A 25,707-nucleotide genomic window follows, 5' to 3' on the forward strand; every position below is an offset into this window, starting at 1 on the left:
TCAGGTTCAACTCCAGCTGAAGTTTTCCATAAAGATATCATAGCTGTTGCTGAAAGTTACTGAACCTGTAGTTGTTGCTGAAGCTGCTTATGATGCTGAATTTGATGGTGTAGCTGAGGTTGGTGGTTTAGGCCTTTGAATAATAAACCTGTTGAAAGAACCTTGCACAGCTGCTTTCTTTTCTCATTATAAATCTTTATGCAGAGGTCATGTGTTTTTCCATGTCCCTGTTAATTTTAATGCTTTGTTCTGTTAATGGATCCACTTCAGAAAATATGTTCATTGCTTGCTCCATATAATATCCACAGACTCACCTTTTTCAAATCGTTTTAACACATCTAGTTTCTCGGCTAAGCTTATACACTTTCTTTTAGCTTTTGAACCAACACTACCATCACTTGCTCTCTTTCTCATGTTGAATAGGGATGCAAAAAATGATGTAAGAATCCCGAATTTTTTTCTCCTTTTCATACTCAGATGCGTGAAAACAAAGGGCCCGCCAGTTGTGACTGTTTATGCTGGCATCACCACTCACAAGCCTAGCAGCCTCCGAGCGCAAGGAGTATTCTTTTTTTTATTTTATACATATTGAAATTTAGTTATTTATATGAAAATATAATTTTACTTTATTTTTTATATTTTTGTTGTAAATACAAAGAAAATAGTGGAGTAAATTGAATTGGGTCTATAATATGAATCATTGTTACCGTAGGCTTTCCTGTATAGTATTCCCCCTAATGTGCTTCTTGTCATCTGTAGTACAGTATTTGCTGTTATTTTATAAGTTAGCTGTTAATTTAATTATCACTCAAATTATATCATACTGTACAGTGTATAAATATTTCTACCTCATCAGTATTGTCAACCAATTAAGACAAGCTCTCGTCTCATTCACCACCTGTCCTTTCATCGTGCAGTACTTGTATTATATGATGAGGACACTGAATTGTGTGACCATTTTAATACTGAACAGTATTGGTTCTTTTATCATTATATTTGTATCAATTTGTTGTACAAGTAATTGTGGATTTGGTTTGTTATGTTTAAAGTTGAACTTGACTTAAACTTATATCTAGTCAATTTGTTGATTATTCTACATGCTGTATAAACCAGTGGTATCTTTTTATTTAACAAAGTCAAGTTGTCACTTAAAACACATTGTATTTCAGATTTTGCTGCCAGTGGTATGACAGTTGACTCCAGAGTGGAAGCACTGGCTCTTGGTCTGAGCTTCTCTTCAAATAGAAGCTAAAATAACCCAAAACCAAAACACACATCATGTGCAAGTTACTCAGGTTGGCTGCATTTAAAAGCTTTACCTTTAAATACCAAATACAGTACTGTACTTGGAACAAAAGTCTAATAAAACTCTTATAATATACTGTTATTTTTACTGTATGGTATTTATATAAATAACCTCTAAAATGAGGTTGACCAAATAATTTCCACAAATTATAAACTGCATTTTACAAGTTAATTCAAATGTAACTGTACCATTTTCATGCTTCTCCAGCCATCCAAAATCACAGACTTTATAAAAATTAGGAATAGGATGAGAGGCACATGAGAAATAGTTCAGTGTTTAATGAAATAACCCCAACAATTCATAATAGTTAAACTTGTGAAAATGATAATAATTAATATACTTGACACTGATTATCAAGGAAGTCACAAATGGCAGTTATTTTCTAACAGAGGCCCTCAAAAGACAGTTAATTTTTATGTTATTTCCTTACACAATCACCTAAATGGAGAGTATCTTGAAAACAACAAAATAGTAAAAGGGGTTATTTGTAACTTCACAAGAATCTGTAAATGCCTTTAAAGAAGGTACTTAACATACACCCATTACAAGACTACCAAGAGGAAACATAAATTATCACAGTAGAAGCCTCTGATCCCTAACACAAAGATATTAATAAAATTGATTACAATTCTCATCAGTAACTTAAGCTGCAAGATTGTACTGTAACATTTCCATTCACAAAATGAAATGACTGACCAATATTGTACTGCAACCCATCTGAACACTACCCAGAAAATTAGATTAAATAATACTATTGGTGCAGTCCCATTACAGGTCATAAATTCTTCAATATATATACAACTTTGTGGGCTGGTAAGTGGGCTTGGTATTCAAATGGTAGCAATGCCGGTCACTTTAAAATTATTAATAAAATAAACACATCTCGTCGGAGATTTAAAGGGGCGATACCAGACGGCCGCGTTCGATATGTCGTGCAGTTCATAGTATCTTCATTAATATTCCATACACTTCTACACATTCGTGATGTCGGGTTTCATAAGCTGCTGGTCAATCCAAAGCTTATTTCATCCCAAAACTTTTTGTGATCTGAAATAAAATATTGAATATTAATTTCCTAGAAATATACAGTAATGCTCAACACTCATCATTTTATGACATTTTCCATTGGTTGGATGTGGTCTCTTGCAGTCTCTCGCCAGGTTCATAACTCTAATAACCTCTTCCCATGTCATTCTTGCCCTGGCTCATCCTTTCTCTCATGCCCAAACCATCTCAACCTGGCACCAGGCAGAACTATCATACTCAGCTGCTCTGAGCAGGACCTCCTGTCACATCCACCTCACCATCCTCATTTAACTTTGCTTTAAGTCTACTCATGTTATCCTCTTTACTGCCCATGCTCACTGGCATACAACATCACGCTTCTCACACCAGTCACACACACATTCTTCCTTTCACTTGGAGGGAAAGTTCCCCTAAACTTCTGATGCTTGTAGGCTTCAGCACCCCCACCAGCAGTGATCATGTCTGTCAGGTAACAGAACTAATCAACACAGTCTAGGGATATATCCCCAATGTTGAGTTTTCCCAACTTTGCTCTGGGCACATAGTTACCTACAAAACATCAGCAACATTGTGCAGTCTGCCATTTACTCCACTGCATCTCTTGTGTACCCATCTTTTATTGAGTTGCTGTCAACACCTTTCTTACAGGCCGCACATGACCATTTTATAGTTTTATATTTTCTTTATTTCTAAACCTCGTTGTTTACATTGAATGGAATAAGTGTTAAAGAAGCCAGTTTTTCTGAGACAAATTTGCGAGGTCAGCCTGTAGCAAGGTGCATTGTAGGATTTATTAGGGGATCCGAAGAGTGAGATTCAACCAACCAGAAAATCTCCATCTCTCAATTCCCCGTAGGTGCTGTATAATCGGGGCTCTACTGTAATACCTTATGCCACGAAGACTAAAATCTTTGTGACATTTTTGCAGCACCCTTTGCATTTTATATATAAAAAAAAACGACACTGATTATTAATTTTATTTTATTTTCACATTCTAAAGCTTGAAAGCCAAACCATTTAGACTGTACGTACTGTATTAACAAATTATAAATAGTGTACTGTACATACACATACATGCTAACCCATGCAAGCGTGGAAAGTGGCCATAAAACAACGATGATAGTGTAATATACCTGGGTAAATAAAGCTCTTTATAGGCCATTATCATTTGCAAAGTCAAAGACAGTTGGAATGACTGCATCCCCCTTAGGCCTTGAAACAATCATATCATTGAAGATCTCATAAGTAAAGAGAAAATACTCTCCTTAACCTTTACCAGTTTTTGTGTTGCCCGAGTTACTAACATGATAACCCCTGGATCAAGTAAATCTGTGTAGAGCTTACCTGTTCATATACAGTCCATGCCATGGCTGCCATAAGAGTACGTCGCAACATGCGAGGGACCAGCCCTTTGAAGAACCCCTGTGGGCCATACTTCTTGTTCACATACCAGACAGCCTCATAGAAAGAGGTGAATTTGTGTGGGTAAAGCTGCATCTTAGTCTTGACAACATCAAAGGGCTGGGTGACTGCTGATGCCATGACCCCAGCCAGCACTCCACAAGTGAAGTGAACTGGAGGAGCCATGTTACCTTCCATATATCCTGTTGAAAGACCAAGCTTTGTTTAACACACTACGGGAGTGACTTAAATTGATTCTGTAAAGGTCAGTCCAAGTTATCTTGGTTCATATTTTTCACTTTATGTATTTTAAATCAACTAACAACGATAAATCCATAACTCACTCTGTGGTACTCGCTTCTTTGTTTGTGTATAAAACATGAGATAGAGCCCAGAAAAGGGAGCATCACAGAGAAGTGTGGGAATCAGACCACAGGTAAGGCCTCTGGTGCCCTCTTTCCTGTAGATTGAACACATAGCTTCTCTCATACTACCATAACTATACACTCCACTCTGTAGAAGCAAATAAACACTCATAAATACTTGTCACAATATATATATATATACAGTACATCATAAGGAATGTAACAAAATATAGGATTCCTTGTCCAAATTCATAAACTCCCAGATAAATATATATATTTTCAGGCAAGTAATTGTTTTCTAAAAATATAAAAGGTAATATTCAATACACATCTCATAAATATTAATCACTGACAGAACTTACAGGTTAAAGTTTTATCAGACAACTTGTTTAAGTGTCCAATACTATACTATATTATACTATACTTGTAACACATTTATATGATAGAGTGCACATAGTCTTAATGTTGTGAGATAAGCTTTTCCTACCTCATATCGTGTCTTAATGACTGTGATAGGAATCATGGTGACGCCTGTGATGGTACGAGCCACCACCCCAAGCATAAGGGCGTCGAAAGGCCCTGGCTGACCCTCACAGAAGTTGGTCTTCAGCCAATGCAACGATGAAAAGTACAGGCCAACACCTGGCACACAACGGAAGATGCTCTGAAAGTTACAAATGTAACATTGTTAGTTTCAATACACTGTTGTGTATAAATAGTATAGTCAGTCACTTCAATCTAACTTATTCATAAGTCAAACAAGATGAAAGAACTAGACAGTACAGTATCAGTGTAGACATACACTGCTCAAGAACACTTACAGGAGTCATGCCTTTCCATAATCCAAAAAGACGTTCATTACGCACCACTTTGCCTACTATGGCAAACATGCCAACAGAACCACCAGATCTGAAATACAAAGTTTCAGACAAATGTACATTATTCTAAAGCTCTTCTTTTACTCTAGATATTTTTTTAGTTTTTTACTTTTTGATTTCACTTAAAAAATGCATTTTTATCACACAAGGTGCCCAGGTTAAGGAGCCAAGTTATTAAACTTTTTAACAGCTGAGTTTTGAGTTTATCAGAACATCCCCAAAAATGTGGCAAAGGAAATAAATATTTGCCTAAAAAAAAAGAATAACATCACAACTCTCAACCATGCTATCAATAATGTATGCATGTCTAACCTAACCAGAAAAAAAAACAGGACCCAACCTAACCACCAGACCACCCCAGATGTATGTTAACCTAACTCAACAAGATAAGGAAATTAATACAAAGGAACACCAAGAACCAAACCTGAAATTGAGAAGCAAAAAAAAAAAAAAAAATAGAAATATATACATTACTATCGGAAATGGTAGAGTAAAGTACTGTATTATTTATTTCTGCTCTACCTCCCTGTATACAGTACAAATTAAAATAAAGAGTTCCGTGGTTGTCCTTTACCGGTCTTAACCAAAAATAGAACATGCTGCATACATGGATACCCATGAAAGAGAATCACACAGGCCTGATGGCGGGTAGTTGATACAGCATACTGTACTGTACACAAAGCCATTCTGGTACACAGGTCAGTAGTGTGTGGCTGGCACTAATATCAGACATCTTTCACTTCCCCAAATATAAGCCTTACATTTGCTGGAAACAACCAAAAATTTTCTAGCACATCCTTATTTAACCTACAGTATACAAGGTTATACAGTATTTGTAGTTTATAGTTTGATATAATTTTGGTAAAGTAGCCCAAGTAATTCATATTTGAGGTTTCTCTTCTAGGCAGTTGGTTCAAAATGACAACTGCATGTAAGAACATTAGCAGTGTTGATGTTATCTTTTCTCTTGCAGAGGTTAATCCATGTTATCTTAGTGCATCTTAAGGGGGTATAAGGAAGTGTATAGTCCCCTCATATTTGGAAAAAAAAAAAATGCACCCAAACAAAGCACAATTAGCGTGCAATATGTAACATAAGACACCAATTTTCACAGTAGCGATTGCAGCCGACCAAGGGGTCTCTTGATCTGCCCACACATTACGTCATGTGTGAGTTAGGTCGCATTTTGGGTCAGGTGCACTGTAGGCCCTGGACGACTGCAGGGTTGCCAATGAGTGACAAAGGTCTGACGTCTGCCCACTTCATAATTACCCTTTCTTCTCAACAGTATCGGATGTATACTTAAATGTAATACTCTATTCTAAATATTATACATATACTGTATTGTATAAGGAAGAATAAATTCACTTACATTTCATTATTATACTCCAGTCCGTATACCATGTTTTAATTTTTTCTTCAACCTCAAGGCAGTATGTAGCAAATTATCCCTCATGCTTAAAAAAAAATATATTTATATACAGTATATATATTTTCTTGTCAAGTCCAACAGCTTAACAAAAGGAAAGTCCCAACTTAAGTCCAAGATACAGTTCTGTATTCTCACAAAACTTTATTGACAAACTTTCTTGATGTTGCTATAGTATGCTGTCTACTGGGATATTTAGTGCCGATATAGCATATGATGTACTGGAATATTTACACTGCAGTATGCGGTCTACCAAGCTGGAGTCGATCTACCGGTATATTTACACTATAGCGTCCATTAACGTAACCTAGGTAGGGCTAAGTCAGGTTAAAGAGCACTAGCGTAAATATCACAGTAGACCACATTCTAGCACTCCTGCTTAACACAATTGCTCAAGGTATTGGATATTTGGACCCATATTCTGGAACGGGGTGGTAATATCAACAATATATACCTAGATTTTGCCAAGGCTTTCGACAGTGTACCCCGCGAAAGGCTGAAAATCAAACTAGAAGGGTACGTAATTCTGGGAAATGTCCTAGCGTGGATAGAAGACTTTCTACATGACTGCAAGCAGTGTGTGGTGATTAACGGCACGAAATCATCATCTGTACCTGTCACAAGCGGGGTACCACAGGGCAGTGTGTTGGGCCCGCTATTGTTTGTGTGTTTCATAAATGAAATGCCTGACGTACACTCCTCCATACAAATGTTTGCCGATGACGCCAAGTTATTTCGAGAAATCGAGAACCAAGCGTACTGTGAAGAGTTGCAGAAGGATCTTTTTGAATTCCAAGAATAGTCAAAGAAGTGGCTGCCGAGATTCAATGTCACGAAGTGTAAGAGGATGCACCTGGGGCGTACCAACGGTAAGGAGGCGTATCATATGTCCCAACCAGGTGAAGAAACTGCACTATTTGAGACAATGTGAGAAGGCCCTAGGTGTGTATGTTGATAATGACCTGAAGTTTTCGGGCCATTGCGAGAAGAAGGTAAATCAGGCAAATAAATTATTGGATCTTATAAGAAGGTCGTTCAGATATCTAGACGGTCCGTCCCTCGTAACAATCTTCAAGAGTGAAGTGCTTCCCTATCTGGAGTACTGCCACCCCGTCTGGTCCCCAAGATATGCTAGGGACTGTCAGTTGGTTGGAAATGTTCAAAGGAGGGCCACCAGACTGGTGCCTGCACTTCGGCCCCTCAACTACCCTGAGAGATTGGAACGTCTGAATTTGCCTAGCTTATACTACAGACGGGCAAGGGACGACCTAATTGCGGTGCATAAGCATCTCAAGGGGCACTACTCAGTTGAGTATCCTTACTTGGAGCTGGATGACGCTCGCCCCATAATGGGCCACAGCTCAAGATTGAAGAAGCCGCAAGTCCAGAAAAGTGTGAGGGCAAACTTTTTCGGAGTGAGAGTTGTGAACTCTTGGAGCAGTCTGCCACAAAGTGTTGTGATAGCACCGAGTGTGAGCTCTTTCAAGACCAGACTTGACCAACAATGGAGCGGGTTCAGGTACATTCAGGAGCCGGTGCATACCCAGTACCTACCAACAGTGCGTAACAGAGCCAGGAAATGACAAGTACTTGCTAACAGTGCGTGACAGATGTGACCGATCGCCCAAGCGGCTAACGAGCCGATCAGTGGTTAAGAGGATAAAAGTAATATTAACACCACTTTTTATTACCTACAAATTCGGTCGCATGCAGTGCTGGATGATATACAGGTACTGATAATGAAAACCTTTAGTTACTAAAACTGAACATCAGTTAGTGTGTTCGAAACCAGGGGGTCTTATTCGACTAACGTAGACTTATGCTGTTTTTTTTATCAGGTTTTAAAAAGCTAGTTTCCATGACCGATTCACGTATACATAGTGATGGCTAACTGTAGGTACATTAGTTTCATTATTGAATCTTTGGACAGCAGATACGTTCAAATTTGCAGGTAATAAACAAGTTTTCTTTTACAAGAAAAATTCACCATAACAGTTTAGCATAATACAGTACATAAATTACGACTCAAACTGCAAACATGTTATTGAATCTGAAAATCACCAACCAGTAAATATAACCAAGTCCCACTCAGCCACTTAGCATCAAATGTGATAAGTCTTAAATAATGAAACAACGATGACCAGTTATGAACCTATCTCGTGTACCCGCTACAGGTCTAGTCGCCCAGGCCAGTGGACGATACAGGTGACCCCGCCTTGACTAAAACTAGCATGTTTATTTACTTAACACATGTTAACACTTTGCCTAATGGGTTTAGTTAAAGTGTATTTTAAGTACATTCAACAATTGAATTTCTTTATTGACATTCGTAAATCTTTGCAAGTCGATTCTCGTTGGCTTACCCCCTCCACACACAAAAAAGTGTCATACAGGACAAATTTAATACTCTTTTTTCAACAATATGCAGTGAACATTATAATGCCATTTCGTATAGACTACCCGGAGAAGGTGCGGCCGGCCTCCTTTGAAAATTCGACTTACAATTTCTATTAAAATAAAAAAAAAAGAAATAAAAAAGAAACATCGCCTAACTTGGATACTTCTCATTTACAATTATGACAGTATCAAACACCTTGGAAATTAGTACGCAACATTTACCGCGATTAAAACCAAGTTAAAAATTAAAAGACTCAAAATGAAGTCAATATCTTTCTAACCATAGAATTACATAAACGGGCCTCCGAAGTCTTGGATGGAAAATATAGCTCAAATTTCTAATGAGGAAAAAAGCGGTAGGTCCCTGGTTACAAGGAGTTGTACTGATACCCACACAAACTCCATACTACTCCAGGTCAACTAGACATTCCATCACAGCAAATACGGGTTGAGTGGGGTAGCAACGACTGGTCGACAGGCCCTCCCAAACAACTATCTCCAGGAGAGTAAACCCACCCGTCTGAACCGTCTAAACTACCGGCCTACAAATCACTCTGAATATTAAGTCGCATTTATTAAATACAAAAGTAACAACTAATTTCGTAAAACAAAACTATTAATAAGCAGCATAAATGCATTGTGTGGATAACATGATGTGTGGTGGCGCGAGGATGGAGCGAGGGTAGGACTGGGACCCTGTGCGAGGTCAGCCAGCCAGCCCGCAAGCCACACACACTCGGCAGTGACGGCACCCCTTCCCGTAGTCTCCACCAGACAAGACCACCCACCCACCCACCTCCCCAATATGCACATCTCTACTACACTGTTTAAATTTATCCTCACACACAATATGAGAGAAATAACTAAAGATAACAAAGAAATAAAGGGGATACCGATAGATTCCTACAAAGAATTGGAGGAGAAAGTAGATAGCCCCCTCCCCCTAGAATTAATTGATAAAAGGAATGCTTTGAGTTCTGAAATATGTGGGAATACTTCCACATGGAGGGTAATGCGTATTTGTTTACATAGCTACCGAATACGCAAGTCTCGTATGCCATGTTAATTCACTAATAAATTCTTGTATATTAAAATTACCTATTTAGGTCGACAGAACCCTAAAACTCACTGACGTCCTTGCCAGAGCGCTCCATTGATGGAGCTCTGTACTTAGAGTTAACGGGGGTTAACTTTATTTAAACTAATGATACGATGGTTTACTGTACATTTAAGTCAGTAACTATGATATGACTGAGCATTAACGAATGTCACCTGCAAAATGTATCAGTCAACATCAAAAGTGCATGCATACGCAAATATATTGATTCTGTTCTAGTAAAATTCGTTAAAACTATTTGGTTTATTAAGTAGGAGATTAATTCAATATTTATCAGAAAATTCGTGTGATTTATAGATACTCTACTCTCCAAATACAGTACACATAACATCATCTGTAAAATGCATGTGGAAATTATCCATTTCATGTTGAGTGTAGGTTAGGTTACATTCTTCTGCCAAGATTTGTGATAATTTCATTTTCACAACGAACCTAACGTGACCTAATTTAAGCTATACACATGAAACTGAAAATGTTCAGTTATTTTACAGGAGCCTAAAAAATCGCCATAAGGTAATTTCCCTAATAATTATGAACTACTTTTACCAGTCTTTCCTAATTCCTTGAGATCAGCCTCACCCGACTACTGACCAGTCCCTCCCCCGACCCTCAAGCAACTTACTGTACCTAAGGCTGCCCCATGTCACACGTCCTTTCTATAAGCTTATTACATCATATTCATGAGCAGTATATACTGTACAGGTCCTGCATGGCAATAAGCAGTGAAATCACCCACTTGAATCTGACCTATATATACTGTTAATGAATATGATGTATGTCTTGGTATATGAACCTCTGTCCTGCGTGGCAGTGAGAAGTGATACCACCCTCAGTGTCAAGACCTGCCTGAATTACTCAGAATAGGCAAACTGTACTCCAAGCTTTGTCAATAAATTTGTTTAAACTAAAAAAAAGCTCTTCTCCGACTAATGAAATTGTAGTCAATGTCAGACTACCTAAATTATCTACTCAACATTAGTTAACAAGGGCCACAATATCACATATATCGATACAAATGGCTCACAATAGGAGAGCAACTGTATTAATACAACAATCATATACTGTACATATGAAATGACTCAACGCAGCCGGTGTTCGTGTGGCAACTTAAAAACGTACTTTTCTTTATCTTAAATATTCTAATCCAAAAAGATTCCTCGTTGTTTCAAATTTTAGCGCTTAACATTACCCTGTAGGTGCATTGTATCATCACCTGAGCACAATGTCAAAGGTACAATAATGGTCGATTTGCAACGAGGGGTAGCGCCAGTGTGTCTGGGGCCGACCAGACAACCCTCCCACAAGGCCCCAAGAAATGTTAGATGTTGATTCCTTATAATTTAAACAAAGAAGTGCAATCATATCCAGTCGCATAGAAATATATTTATGTTGCTTTAAAATTTCCTTGTCCGTGGATCAGAATTCTAAGGTAAATATTAAGAAATCAATATGTCGCAGTTTCCAACTTCGTAAGCCGGTTAAAAATAACACTAGTTGCTTCCGTACCCCACATTATGCACCTGGCGACACAAGTACTGTACACTTATTTTTATCACATGCATAAAACATGGCCGTCATTTTACTAACCTCACTGCCCTCGCTCCAGTTCGACTACGTCCCGCAGAGAAGCACCTGTACGTTATTTAATGTACAGAGGGCGACTTTTGAAGAAAATCTGTAGTTTTTTAATAGGACTGTCAAAAGTATAAATTATAATAGTAAGCCATAAGAAATGACTTCCTGAAGTAACGTTCCACACGAGAAGTTTGAACTGCCTTACTGCATTACGATTTGTAATCTACAAAAAACAATGAGTTTGGCATAAATTACATGTTTTGAGACAACCAGTTTAATTAAAATTCTCAGGATATCAAACAGGTGATACGGAAATGTCTTCGTTCATCATAGTAAGTTAGATTCAAAAGGAATCAATTTGTTAATCTCGCATTTATTCTTTTAATTAGTTTATACACTGTACATCAATTTAAACTACCCATTCAATCTCTCGAATAATTGGGTATTAATCATTTTTGTAATCAAACCGTAAACAATGAGGGATATAGATTATCAGCTTGACAACAGCAACCAGTAAAATCCTGGGAACTACCACCATGTCCCTTCTTCCCCCACCAACCCCTAAACTGCAGCCTACATAAACTGTGCATTTCACCCTGTAGCACCCAAGGAACTCTATGTAGTCTCATAACGATCATTTAGAACCTAATGCTGGTACTATCCGCCACACCATCGTAACTTTTTTATGGGCATTAGCCCAACCGGGCACAGGTCATTGACCAACATTGGGATCTAGGGGCGAAAATGTAATAATAAAAATAATAACAGTAATAATAAATACAAATTCTAAAAATACAAAAAAATTTAATAATAATAATGAATAAAAACAATAACAAAAAGATCGAGTGAGAAAAGATATACAGTATGTATGTTGCGTTGTCAAAATAAGAGAAGCAATTGAAACCCTGCTGCAATTGTGTGTAAATGAGGCAGTAAGTCAGATAAGCAACCTGGGATTAGGTCAAGTTTTTTGTGGTCACATATGGCAACTGTACTCCAGGATATGTCAATAAATTTGTTAAACTAAAAAAGCAGGGTCTACTATTAGACAATAAATTATGCTTCCAATATCTTCCCAGGCGGAAGTACCTCCGTTCGTAAGCTGACTACCTAGTACAGACAAATCTGCCAAACAAACATAACCCAGTATCTAAATGGCACAAGTAGTTAATGATATGTAACTAAGTTTATGTAGTGCATAATAAAAGGTGCGAAAACACACAGGCTCTCCTTTTCTGTGATCAAAGTCAGTTTTCCATTTAATTTTGTCCTCCACTAGAATATCTCTAGATCAACCTACGGGTACAAAATTTGGCGAAAATTAGCTGGACCATGATACAGAAATGGCGACAGTATAACCAGGTGATGGGTAAAGGGTGGTGGTGGCTGTCACGTGTGGATCAATGAGTTCTACACTGGCTCCCCCTCGGCACTGCGTCATGCCACACATTCACACCACCTGCCTTACGTAACCAACCTCACCTAACCCTTACATCGTCAAACGTACGTACATTGTTTGCGGTAAATCGACCACTGCAACAATACCTAGAGGCATTAACAAATCATTTGATATCGCCACTACAAGATGGAAAACATGGATAAACTATATAGAGTATATCCATGTTATTAATACCTTCATATGTACACTTCAGAGATCAATGGCCTCCTTCACCCCTGAAAACTTCTGAAATACTGTATTCAGCAACAGAAGCTGAGACACAGCTCCTTACTTCCACCACTATTCTTCGAAAAGCGTTGCCCTTACATTTCGCCTCAAAGAACTATAACCATCACCAGAGTAAAATACAGTAGATGTGGAAATAATGATGAACACGATAACTACCATATAATAATGGGTATTACAATAAGTTCTACGACCCATTTCGACAATCACTTTATCCCGACATCAGAAACACTTTCTTCGACATTTATCATAAACACATAAAACAATCTAATATAGAGGCATAACAACAAGGTGTAGAGTATGAGACTTACGGTATAGTGATGGTGGTCTGGAGGCGAGTCTTCACCAGGTCAAGTGGCTGGAAGAGGATGGTGGAACATGTTCCAGAGAAGGATCCTGCCACAAACGATTTCACCAACGGCGACTGTTAAAAAAATAAAATAAATAAATAAATAAGTAAAATAATATATATATATATATATATATATATATATATATATATATATATATATATATATATATATATATATATGTGTGTGTGTGTGTGTGTAAACAATGTGTTTTTGCTCGTAACAAGGCTAATAAAGTACTTGGGTTCATACAAAGGAGTGTTAGTTACAAGACTAGCGAGGTCACCCTAAAACTGTATCTTGCTCTTGTGAGACCACACCTGGATTACGCAGTTCAGTTCTGGTCACCGTATTACAGAATGGATATAGAATCCTTGGAAAGAATTCAGAGGAGAATGACAAGACTAATCCCGGGCATTAGGAACCTTGAGTATAGAGACAGGTTAAAGCATCTTAATTTGCACTCCCTTGAGAGACGTAGAGCGAGGGCGACCTGATAGAGGTGTATAAGTGGAAGTCAGGGCTAAACAAAGGGGACATTACAAAGGTACTCAAACTATCCAACCAGGAGCGAACTCGTAACAATGGTTTTAAATTAGACAAATTTAGATTTAGGCGTGAAATAGGTAAACACTGGTTTGGAAACAGAGTAGTGGATGAATGGAACAAGTTACCAAATATCATCATTAACTCGAATACGCTGAATAGCTTCAAACATAGGTTGGATGCTCATATGAGCAATAGGGGTTGGGTGTAAACGGGACTGCCCAGTAAGGGCCAATAGGCCCACTGCAGTTTCCTCCATTCTTATGTTCTTGTGTGTGTGTGCGCGCGTGTTGAGGATGTATACATAAATATAGAAAGTAAGAATAAACGTGCCTAACCTATTAACTCATTCCTGTGTGCGTATCTTACGGACGGATCTGATTGACTGCTAAAATCCTTTGTTGTGCTATATTATCTAACCTGTTTTTATATATAATACTCTCTCTCTTTGAAGACGTCTTGAATAAAGTCGAAAGCTAAGGTTCTCTAGTGTTTCCTCTTTTCTGTGCAGTTTTATACAGGGCTGTACGGTACATAAATCAGCTGTTTATTATTTTATGTGTGTCCTAAGTACAGACGAATACTATGGTGCTCCAGTGACCCCCCACCCCCCTTTGGGAGTTATTAAGATTTAGCTTCACGTTACCACTGTGGATCTTCGGGCAAACCTAATCCCCAAAGATTGACGTTTCTACTATCCACACTAATTCCCTGGCACATTTTAGCAACAGAGACAACATAGGTTCACAGAGTACACTCCTTGCCGGTTTCACCAAGGTCAACTTGCCCCCCATTGTAGTTGGTTCGGCGTAGGTAGAATAGTAGTCCAGTGACACACTGCGCAGTTTACACACAATGTGGCCCTGCGTCGGTTGTGCATCAGCGAGATGCATAAGAACACTGGGGTCAGCTCTAACGTGTACTCAAACACCTTAAGCGTATACATCACCACGTCACAACATATCTGATATTTATGTATAAAACCACGATATCGAATTTCTACAAAGCCACGCAACTTCAAATAGGGCTATACTTTATTTCAAGTCACAGTACAGTACTTGACAATCGTATCATCAGGGTTACGTGGCCATCTAGAAGGCAACATGCCCTCCACCTAATGTATAAGTTAAGACAACCTTCAACACATGTTAAGAAAATGTAAAAACCTTGGAAGACGACAAATAACCTCAACACTAAATGCCAGGCTAAAATCAAGCCTAACAATACATATTCCGCCACCCAAAAGCACACAATAATCCTTTTTTTTCTAATACCTTTATTCTTGAAATTCAACCCCTCTGTGTAATGAAAGAGAATACAGTACCATTAGCTGCAGGAACCGAGCTACTCAGATTCACACAATTAGCAGACATATTCCCCCCTCTTATCCATAGCGGAATGTTTAATTAACATAAAGTAGGTTCAAAATTGACTCGATAAATCTTTAATTACAAACACCCACAAGATCTCAGGAAGATACTTATGGAGACTGAATAAAATACCAACAAAATAATCCACTATACCGTTAAGCAAAAGACTGCCACTCAAGCTGTTACTGTACTAAACAGCCGGTAACACCAGGGTGTTATACAATTGTTTTCATCCTAAAGCGAACACATACTTATGCTCAAATTAATATTTAAATACCAAGAGCATTATTTGTTTTAGATAGAACTCTTGCAAGTGAATTACTGATAAAGAAATCCACTAGGTTAAATTAAGTGAAGCCTCATGGCCGATTGGATGTTTAAGAAAAAGATTTTCACTTACATTAAACCTTGTTGAAGGAAAATTTAGTGAGTTATAATACCCGTTGTTTGAATTAATGTTTAACTCTGGGCTGTTTAATGGTTATAAAATGGGCAATTGTTTCAGGCTGTTTCAACCGAGAAAAAAAACGCGCCTCTGGATACTTCACTACCATACAACTAAACGCAGGGCGCGTTTAGTTGTATGGTAGTGAAGTATATTCCCAAATCCATAGTCTCAGACACCTACTTCAGCATATACTGTATTTCTCCCATAAAAAAAAACTAAGCTACTACCTATCAAAGGCCATCAACTAAGTTACTATACGATTACCATCAGAGTTGCCAGATGTACAAGCTTCACAGCCAACTTCACGCCATCTCACGGCCAAAACTTTTTGGATGGGAAGCACAAGGCTATTTTTGCAATCCACACAGAATAAAAGTATCCCCTACAATATCCACCTAAAATGTCGTAATAAAACAAAATTTTCACTTAGAATTGAGAGCCCAATAATTACATAAACATAACATCTATAATCTACAGTGAAGATTTACCTTAATCTGAAATGGTGGTGGAGCATGATAATGGTGAACTTTGATAACACTAGTTGGCGTAAGCAAAACGCCTAGTTCATCATCGTCCCCCGGTGTGTTATATTTTCTACCACTGTCGTAGGACCCTTTTCATTTACTAGTGGACATTTTGAAAACTAGCACTCAGAATTTCAGAAAGTAACTCAGATGGCTTTGTAAGCTCTGAAGCTTAATCCATATGCTGGACACGTTCAGCCTGAACAACTCAAATATGAGAACTAACTAGAAAGATCAGTCAGCTCAGTAGGTCACATAAACATGTGAAGAGGTGAGGTCACTGACTAGGTGGTCAGAGCCAGCATTTTCATTGTGAAATTTGAAACTGCTAGACTTTTCTTCACAATCCACTGAGGAATTAATACGTGTTTTACAAAATTCGGCCAAAATACGACCAAAGAGTTTGGCCGTGACCATCCATTTTCCACGGCCAGGCGAAGTTTTTACGGCCTAATTAGAGAAATTTGGCCGTGGAAACGGCCATCTGGCAACCCTGATTACCATCTTCATCCATGGTCATAGCTGCTCCACGCGCACCTTCAAACGCACGAGGCTTGACCAATCATAAGGCGCGCTGAAGAACCGGCCCACCCTATCAGCCAATCATCGACAGTGGCGCGATTTTTTTTTATACTAAACGTCACAAGCTGCTGGTCTTGCCAAATGAAAATAGTGCCTTCGCATTGGCCTATATTCACAATGTTTTGAACAATTTTATTAATTATATCCATGTTAGTCTTAATGACTAACTCAACTGTATGAAGTACATTTTACTAACCATGTGAGGCAACCACCTAGTGGACAATACCGCAAGTGGAACTTGGCGTGGCATAGACGGCTTGCTTTAATTATACATTAAATCGCAATTAACTAAATTCCTGCCATTTAACCCTCACATCCAATATCCCCAAGTATACAGGATGACCCAAACAATGCAATGTTTATTTCAGTCAAAATACTAAAATCGTACAATGATGCTGGCAGCTGGTGCAAGGCTCCAATCCGCTCTGAACTAGTTAGAGGCGGTACCATGGTCCCCAGTGCCACGCAGGGAGGGGAAGTCCCGTTCTCACCAACAACGACAAAGTACAGTGCCAATTAGAGAAGTCTTTTCCCAAGCTGGCTTATCGATCGTATTCAAATATTTTCAATCGCCATATTGTGACAATTTTGACAAGTATACAGTAGTATATATAACTTGTTTACTAATAGATGCTGTCTAATGTATTAAATGGCGATGTCCATTAAACAACTGTTGTTAAAGCACATATATGATATATATTGGACATAAAAATATATATACCACATAGTTACCATAAAACATTGTAACAAAATATTAAATAATTTCCAAAATAGATATATATTCATTAAAATCGCCATACAAATTTACACTGATTCAGGTAGTGCAGTATGTATACAAAGGTACAGTATAAACAACACCACCAAAAGTTCCATCTCTTAACTTTTTAAAATTGTTAGAATAGTGCAAAGTAACCTTGCTACGCACTGAAGACCGTTGTTGAAGCGCAGTACTATAACATAACAAATAGATTCGATCATGCCAACATACGCATTTTTTCCAATTGTATTCTTCCTCACGTTTCACGAACTCGGTATTTTATCCAGCTGAGGGTTAATTGGCTGGGGCTAATCAATAACATTTACATCCACTAAAATGGACATCAAAGATGGATGGATTACTTCAAACCTACTGTACATATTCATTAGTAATACAGAAGTTCTCACTGTACCTTCATCGGCTATGCCTTCTTTAATTTTTATATCTTGTTTGTTATTACTGTACTGGTTATAATCTGGGTTAAATACTTGGATGGTGGCTGTATAAAAATACAGCATAAACACAAATTTAGGAACACTTTCATGGGTCTAGAACACACAACAGGTATAAGGGAACACAGTGAATTCCTTGAACTACAGCAGATAAAACTGAATGAACAGAAGGGGATAATAATACAGCATACAATCTTTTCCCGAGTGTTAATAAGAGACCGTGAAAGGAACTCACCTACTGTAGTTTCACAGGCAGACAGTTTATACAACACTAAGGCATATATATATTATATACTACTGTTCACAAAGACAAATTATCAATCTCAAAGTTAATAATAATCTTAGCCCAGATATGTGTACCCAAACTGTACAGTAAGTCAATTAAACTCTAAACCCATTACTGTAGCATCTTGTTCAACACGAATGAGTACAAAGAAAAGATAAATAATGACTGGAATTTATCATAAAAAATTCCTATACTATATACAGCACACGAAGTGTTATTGCCATGTCAAAAATATTTACATACCTATATAGGCTTAACTTGTATAATTTGTAAAGTGCTACAAGTGTGTGATTCAACGATGGATAATTTACAGTGGAATGTCCTATCAAGAAACATCAATATGATTTACTGTTGGGAGGTAGTGGATGTGTGGTCACAGATTCTTGAATGGTGATAAATTAACAGTATTGCATACAGTATACCTTGACTTTGCCAAGGCATTTGACTAAAAACTTCTAGGGTAGCACTAAGATAAATTTTTGGACATGGATTACCATTAAGGTAAACTACTATCATGGATTCATGACTCTCTTGATAATGGTAAACAATACATGGTAATCAATGGCAAGAACTCTTATGTACAGTGCACTAGACCTGTGGAGCACCAAGAGGCAGTATGCCAGGATTAATGAGGTTTGTCCATTTCTTTAATAAAATATGATACCATTTGTTTTGTCATAGTAATGTCTACCTTTAACATTGAGCTATTCTAGGAAATAAAATATTTAAAGAATTATGAAGATCTACAGAATGTTCTCTCCAAGCACAGTCAATCACGTCCAAGAATGTACGCATAAGATACATCAGCGAAAAATGTAGTCACACCTTGCCCATAATATTGGTAAGAAAGAGTAACATAGTGATGACATTTTCCGCACTGAAAGCTACAAGGGCATCCTAAAAAGTAATGCTTCATATGTTAATTCACCAGAACAGGTTCATGTAGCTGGATGTACAATGCTGAAGAACAGTCAATATATATATTTCGCTGTGGCCATTAACCTGACACCCGTTAAATAGCCCGGTAGTCAACACAGCTGGGATGGCTACAAAGACATCCAAGCTATTCAGCTGTGAACCCATAAACATATTACTAACTGTATCTGTGACCAGATCTACGTACATTTTTAAAACAACTTTTATCAGTAATTTTAAGTATCTTTATTGCTACCCATTGTGTTACTATTGTACCTATGCTAGTAGTGTACTGGAAGCACTCTAATATTATCAGTTTATACTGTATGCTTCTCTATTAAAACATGGATCACACTACACAGACCACAAACATATAGATGTGATGTACTGCACAAGCAATATTGATTAAATATCTGAACAAGTTGTCCAATGGTAGACCCTGCTGCCATATGGCATCATAAAAATTGTGACCAAGTCGGGAGGTTGCTGATCTGACTGTCTGCCCCAATTACACACAATTGCAGGGTCTTAATTGTTTCTCTTACTTTGACAACACAACATGCAGTACATAAATCATTTCTCATGACTGTATTGTTTGTTTGATTTTAAATTGTATTATTTATGGCCATTTTTTTATTTTATATTCATTTTTATTAGTATTATTAACATTTTAATTTATTATAATTGTTTTTATTAATTATTATTGTGTTATATGTATGCCTCCGAGGCCTTGATGTGGGTCATTATAAAATGACCTGTGCCCATGTAGGCTAATGCCCGTAAAAAAAGAAAAGAAAAAAAAGGATAACAGAAACACAACACAATATAAGAGAATAAAGATACAGCACACTTTAAACCACTAATAAAAGCTGTTTTTAAAATGTACATAGATCTAGTCACAGATACACAGTTATTAATATGTTTATGGGTTCACAGTTGAATAGCCTGGATGTCCATGTAGCCATCCCAACTGTGTAGACTACCAGGCTATTTAACCGGTGTCGGTTTAACAGTCACGGCATACTGTATATATTTTCCCCACCCATTACTATGTTTTTTAGTTGTCACCAGAGGTCTCACAGCTAGATCTGTTAACATGACCAACAGTGGCAACACAATATTTTATTATTTTTTAATGTGTCAGGTAGTAAATTTGAGAAGTTGTGAACTGTTTATAATTCGTTAATCAATGTTTTATAAATCAGGAATAGACACTTGCCATTTTGAAATGTGTTAAATATCCTTAATCACAATACAAGTCCATACACTGTGATAGATAAAAAAAATAAAATAAATTACATTAGTCCAATCAAATAAACATAACACAAGTAGTACAATATTATCAATGATGCCCTCCTCCCGCTTCCCAGTAATCAAGGGGAGATAGCAGGAATACAGTACTTGTTTCCAGGTTTTCCCTGTTATAAATGCATTAACCCATTGTATACAGTGTTTCCGTAAAGTTTTTTTTTAAACGAATCGTCTCAAAACACAGGTCAGAGCCAATCGCAAGAGAAACCACTTGAATATTCTACATGGATGAAATCTGGGTTTAAAAGCAATACATTGACAAACATGAGAGTTTAACACCCAATTAGGTTAATGTTCTTATGACTGGTAAAGTTAAAAATTCTGTAATTATTTGTAATCAATACAAAAGTACCATCTTACCTAACCTAACTTAATATGCAGGCAAAATAGCTCAAGGATTATTGAGCCGGGTCACCTGGTAAAATAGCCTGCAGTTGTATTTATCAGAGTTGTTTATTGTTTTATCGACGATATACCTAACCTAACCAGGTGATCTGACTCAATGGGCCTCGAACTATTTTACCACCCAACCCGACTCTTTAGTAAGGTTAGGTTAGTTTAGGCATATCGTTGATTAAAACAATGGTATTATTTTATTTTCACGCAACCATGGAATCTTAGGAATTTTATCATTGCAATCAACAGTTTAGACAATTCTAAGACATTTTTCTGAGGAGGTCCAGAGCCCTTACAGTTGGGTAATTTTAAGGTCATTTGCATGGGAAATGTCATAGAATTGTCTAAACTATCGGAGAAACAAATTGTGCAACAAAAATATTCTGGTTGTGCTAAGTAAAAATTTACCCAAACAATAAACCTTCTGTAAGCTATTTTACCGGGTGACTCGGTTTAATAGCCACTTCCTTTGTCTTATGTGGTTAACTTGCATTGAAAAAGAAAAAATGGTAATGCCTAATTTTGAGAGGTAACCAAAATAAAGGGAGCCACGAATTACCCAAAAGTATAGCAAATAAGGGTAAAATCTTAATGAATATCTGTTTTACATACACAAAACATGTTTAATAATATTTTTACGTAATTTTTTACAAATAATTTGTAAGATGAAATAATAAACAGCGAAAAACTTTCAGTATTGGCGAACACTAAATTCCAAAGAGTTCGTGAATAAGGGAGATAATTCAGATCCATCGTGATGCAGTTTGCTAACCTAACGAAAAGTAAATCCTACGGCTATGTTAAATACCCCAAATTAACAGAAACATCTGTAATTATATCTCTATTTTGGATAGGTGACTCTTTGGAATTTAACATTTTTCGCTGTTTATTATTTCATTATTTTGACAATATTTCAATGAAAACATTATTAATCAGGTTTTATTGATGTAAAACATATATTCGTTAAGATTTTACCCTGATTTAATATACTTTTGGGTACATTTGGGCAATTCGTTGGACCGAAAATAAATGTGTTAAAAGATTTTTCAGAACAGGGTAGAGGGAGTTATTCCCGAGGACAGTGTAAGGTCCTGTACTAATTACCCAAATGTACCCAAATGTAGCCGCAATGAAGTCAAATAATGGTCCTAAATGAATAAATTGGGTTACCAATCACTTCTCGGCTAGTATTTGGTGTCACAGTCACAAAAAATTGGAAAACTTAATTTAAACTGAATTAATAGATTGCGTGCTTGTACCGAGGGAGCGAGTAATTTCCCATATGTACCCAAACGTAGTGCAATGAAGTCAAATGATGGTCCTACAAGCGTAAATCGGGCTGTGAATCACTTCTCGATTATTATTTGGTGTCATAATGTCACAAAGTAAAAAAAAATTGGAAAACGTAATTTAATTCCAGGTATATAGGACAAAGGTCAAGGACAAAGTTGGGCCTTTAAAGTCAGGGAGGGGAGAAATGATAAATGGCAGTGAAGAAATAAGCAAAGCATTGAACAGCTACTTCTTATCAGTTTTCACAGAAGAAATTTGCGATGAAATTCCAGAGGTGGAACTGATATTTAAGGGAAAGGAAGAAGAGAAATTAAAGAATATCACTATCAGAAAAGAGGATGTTCTTAAGAAGATAAATAAACTAAAGAAAACAAAATCCCCAGGGCCGGATAAAATTTTCCCTCGAGTCTTGAAAGAGTGTAGGGAACAGATTAGCAGACCCCTCGTAAACTATTTACAGAATCATTAGACACTCGAGTTGTGCCAGACTTGTGGAAACAGGCAAATGTAGTACCCATATTCAAAAAGGGAGACAGAGCATCAGCGTCAAATTACCGGCCGATCAGTTTGGCGTCAGTAGTGGGGAAATTTCTTGAATCAATTATAGCAGATAGCATCCGATCGCATCTAGAGAAAAGCAAATTAATCTACGACTCTCAACATGGGTTTACAAAGGGAAAATCTTGTCTAACAAATCTGCTAACGTTTTTTAGGAAAGTCTTCGAGGTAGTAGATAATGACGAAAATTATGATGTTATTTACTTAGACTTTAGCAAAGCATTTGACAGAGTACCGCATCAGAGGCTTCTGAGAAAAATTAAGGCTCATGGTATCAAGGGGAAAGTTTTAAATTGGATAAAATCATGGCTCACCGATAGAACGCAGAGGGTCAGCGTAGATGGTGTTAAATCTGAGTGGGGCCATGTAACCAGTGGGGTTCCCCAGGGGTCAGTACTAGGCCCACTCTTGTTCATAATCTACATAAACGATCTAGATACTGGGATCAGCAGTGACATAAGCAAGTTTGCGGATGACACCAAAATAGGGTGGCAAATTAATTCAGGGCAGGATGCAAATGCATTACAGGAGGATCTAAATAAATTGCAGGGGTGGTCTGAAAAATGGCAAATGAAATTCAACACCAGCAAGTGCAGCGTACTTAATATTGGAAGAACAAATACTTATAATGTATACAGCCTTAACAACATCAACCTAGAGAAGTCGACTTGTGAAAGAGACCTAGGGTTACTTGTAAGCCCGGACCTACGGCCTAGAAAACAGTGCGTTAATGTTCGAAATAAGGCAAACAGAGTATTGGGTTTTATATCTAGAAGTGTAAGTAACAAGAGTGCAGAGGTCTTATTGCAACTATATCTTGCGCTAGTCAGGCCGCACTCGATTATGCGGTTCAGTTCTGGTGCCCTTATTATAGAATGGATATCAATTCACTAGAGTCGGTGCAGCGAAGAATGACAAAAATGATTCCGAGACTTAGAAACCTTCCATATCAGGATAGGTTAAAGAAACTTTACTTGCATTCCTAGAAAGACGAAGAGTGCGGGGAGATATGATAGAAGTATTTAAGTGGGTGAAAGGAATAAATAAAGGGGATATAGATAAAGTTCTTATAATATCCGAGCAGGATAGGACTCGGAGCAACGGATTCAAGTTGGATAAGTTTAGGGTTAGGAGGGAGATAGGAAGAAACTGGTTCACAAATAGGGTGGTGGACGAGTGGAACAAGCTTAGCAACTTTGTAGTAAGTGCGGGAACTCTGGAAAGTTTCAAAAGGAGGCTACATAGATTCATGGATGATAGAGAGTGGTAGTAACTCTCGACAGGAGCTGCCATGCACAGGCCAACCGGCCTATTGCAGACTCCTTATTTTCTTATGTTCTAACCTAACCTAACACAACACAACTCAGATTAAATTAAGTTTACCAATTTTTTGTGACTTTATGACACCACATAATAATCGAGAAGTGATTCACAGCCCGATTTACGCTTGTACGACCATCATTTGACTTCATTGCGGCTACATTTAGGTACATTTGGGTAATTCCTCGCTCCCTCGGTACATGCACGCGATCTATTAACTCAGATTAAAGTAAGTTTTCCAATTTTTTGTGACTTTGTGACACCAAATACTAGTCGAGAAGTAATTGGCAGTCCGATTTATTCATGTAGGACCATTATTTGACTTCATTGCGGCTACATTTGGGTAATTAGTCGGACCGGTATTTTTTATCAGCTTGAATGAACAATAACACTACATCAGCTGATCACATCATCGGCAAATTTGCATTTTCAACCACACCATCTAATCATGCCTAATATTAAAATATTTTATAACTTTAGGAGAGGTTTAACATACATACGGTGGATTTACTTTGCTTCCTCAGCTGTCATAAATCTGGATCATACCAACAGTGTTCACCGCCCAGCCCCATGTACAGTACTGTTCTCTGGTTAAAAAAACAAAAAAAAACAAAACATCGAGATTAGAATTATAGGCAACTTTACAATTACCATAAAATGTTTCTCCTTACTCCAAACAGAAATACTTACCATAGTAATCGCATCTAGTCGAGCCATCTCTTCAGTTTTCAAAACCAAAACACGATCTTTCTGTTTAGACTTTTCACTTGGCATTTGATGATCTGCCTGTATTCACCCTTGGAGATTCTTCTTTCCTGGTGGCCACTATGTCTCTCAAATATCTGGGCTTTATCACAATGTTTTATACACAAACTCAGAAGAAAGGTGCTGCAATGTCTCACCTAACCCGCGTATCAGAATAGTCCGAGTAATAAATCTCGTTCACGCGAACTGAGATTTGTACATCTTCAGATATAGTCGAAACCACCATGGTAAACCATTAATGTGACCACTAAACAATAGCTCTATTTTGCTTGTGTAGATCGTAAAAGCTGCACACAGTCAGATATAATTGAGGGAAGTTCTGTACGTGTAACCTCGAAGATGTCTGGAGTGAGAGTGGGGCGTCAGTTAAGGCAGGAGCCAGATATATACATGGTGACACCCAGCAACTGCTCCATAATGTATGAGGGACGGAGAAAAATGTCTTATTCGCACTAGTTGGTAACAATGGCTGAGATTCTACATTGAAAATACATAATGTAATTAAAAGTTTTCTGCTATTTGAATATTAACCTAAAATTTCTTTGTTACAACTACCATATATAAGACATTCTCCCGTGTTGTTCCTACATTTAATTGTTTCACCACAGAAAACGGAAATAAACACAGCAGATGACGCAATAAACACTGTCTTTTGG

General features: G+C 37.5%; 1 protein-coding gene across 1 annotated transcript; it reads right to left on the minus strand.

The window, feature by feature from the left end:
- Positions 1 to 1,376: 1,376 nt before the first annotated feature.
- On the minus strand, positions 1,377 to 25,421 carry LOC121860169 (mitochondrial glycine transporter-like). The gene is made up of 7 exons (XM_042357224.1): positions 24,977 to 25,421; positions 13,490 to 13,602; positions 4,920 to 5,007; positions 4,586 to 4,762; positions 4,078 to 4,246; positions 3,677 to 3,936; positions 1,377 to 2,353 (listed from the first exon to the last, which is right to left on the minus strand). The coding sequence occupies exons 1-7, from the start codon at positions 25,058 to 25,060 to the stop codon at positions 2,327 to 2,329; spliced, it is 918 nt and encodes a 305-aa protein (XP_042213158.1). The 5' UTR covers positions 25,061 to 25,421; the 3' UTR covers positions 1,377 to 2,326.
- Positions 25,422 to 25,707: the final 286 nt, after the last annotated feature.

This window comes from Homarus americanus, unplaced genomic scaffold, assembly GCF_018991925.1.
Source record: "Homarus americanus isolate GMGI-L3 unplaced genomic scaffold, GMGI_Hamer_2.0 scaffold9993, whole genome shotgun sequence".
In the NCBI taxonomy this organism is placed as follows: Eukaryota; Metazoa; Arthropoda; class Malacostraca; order Decapoda; family Nephropidae; genus Homarus; species Homarus americanus.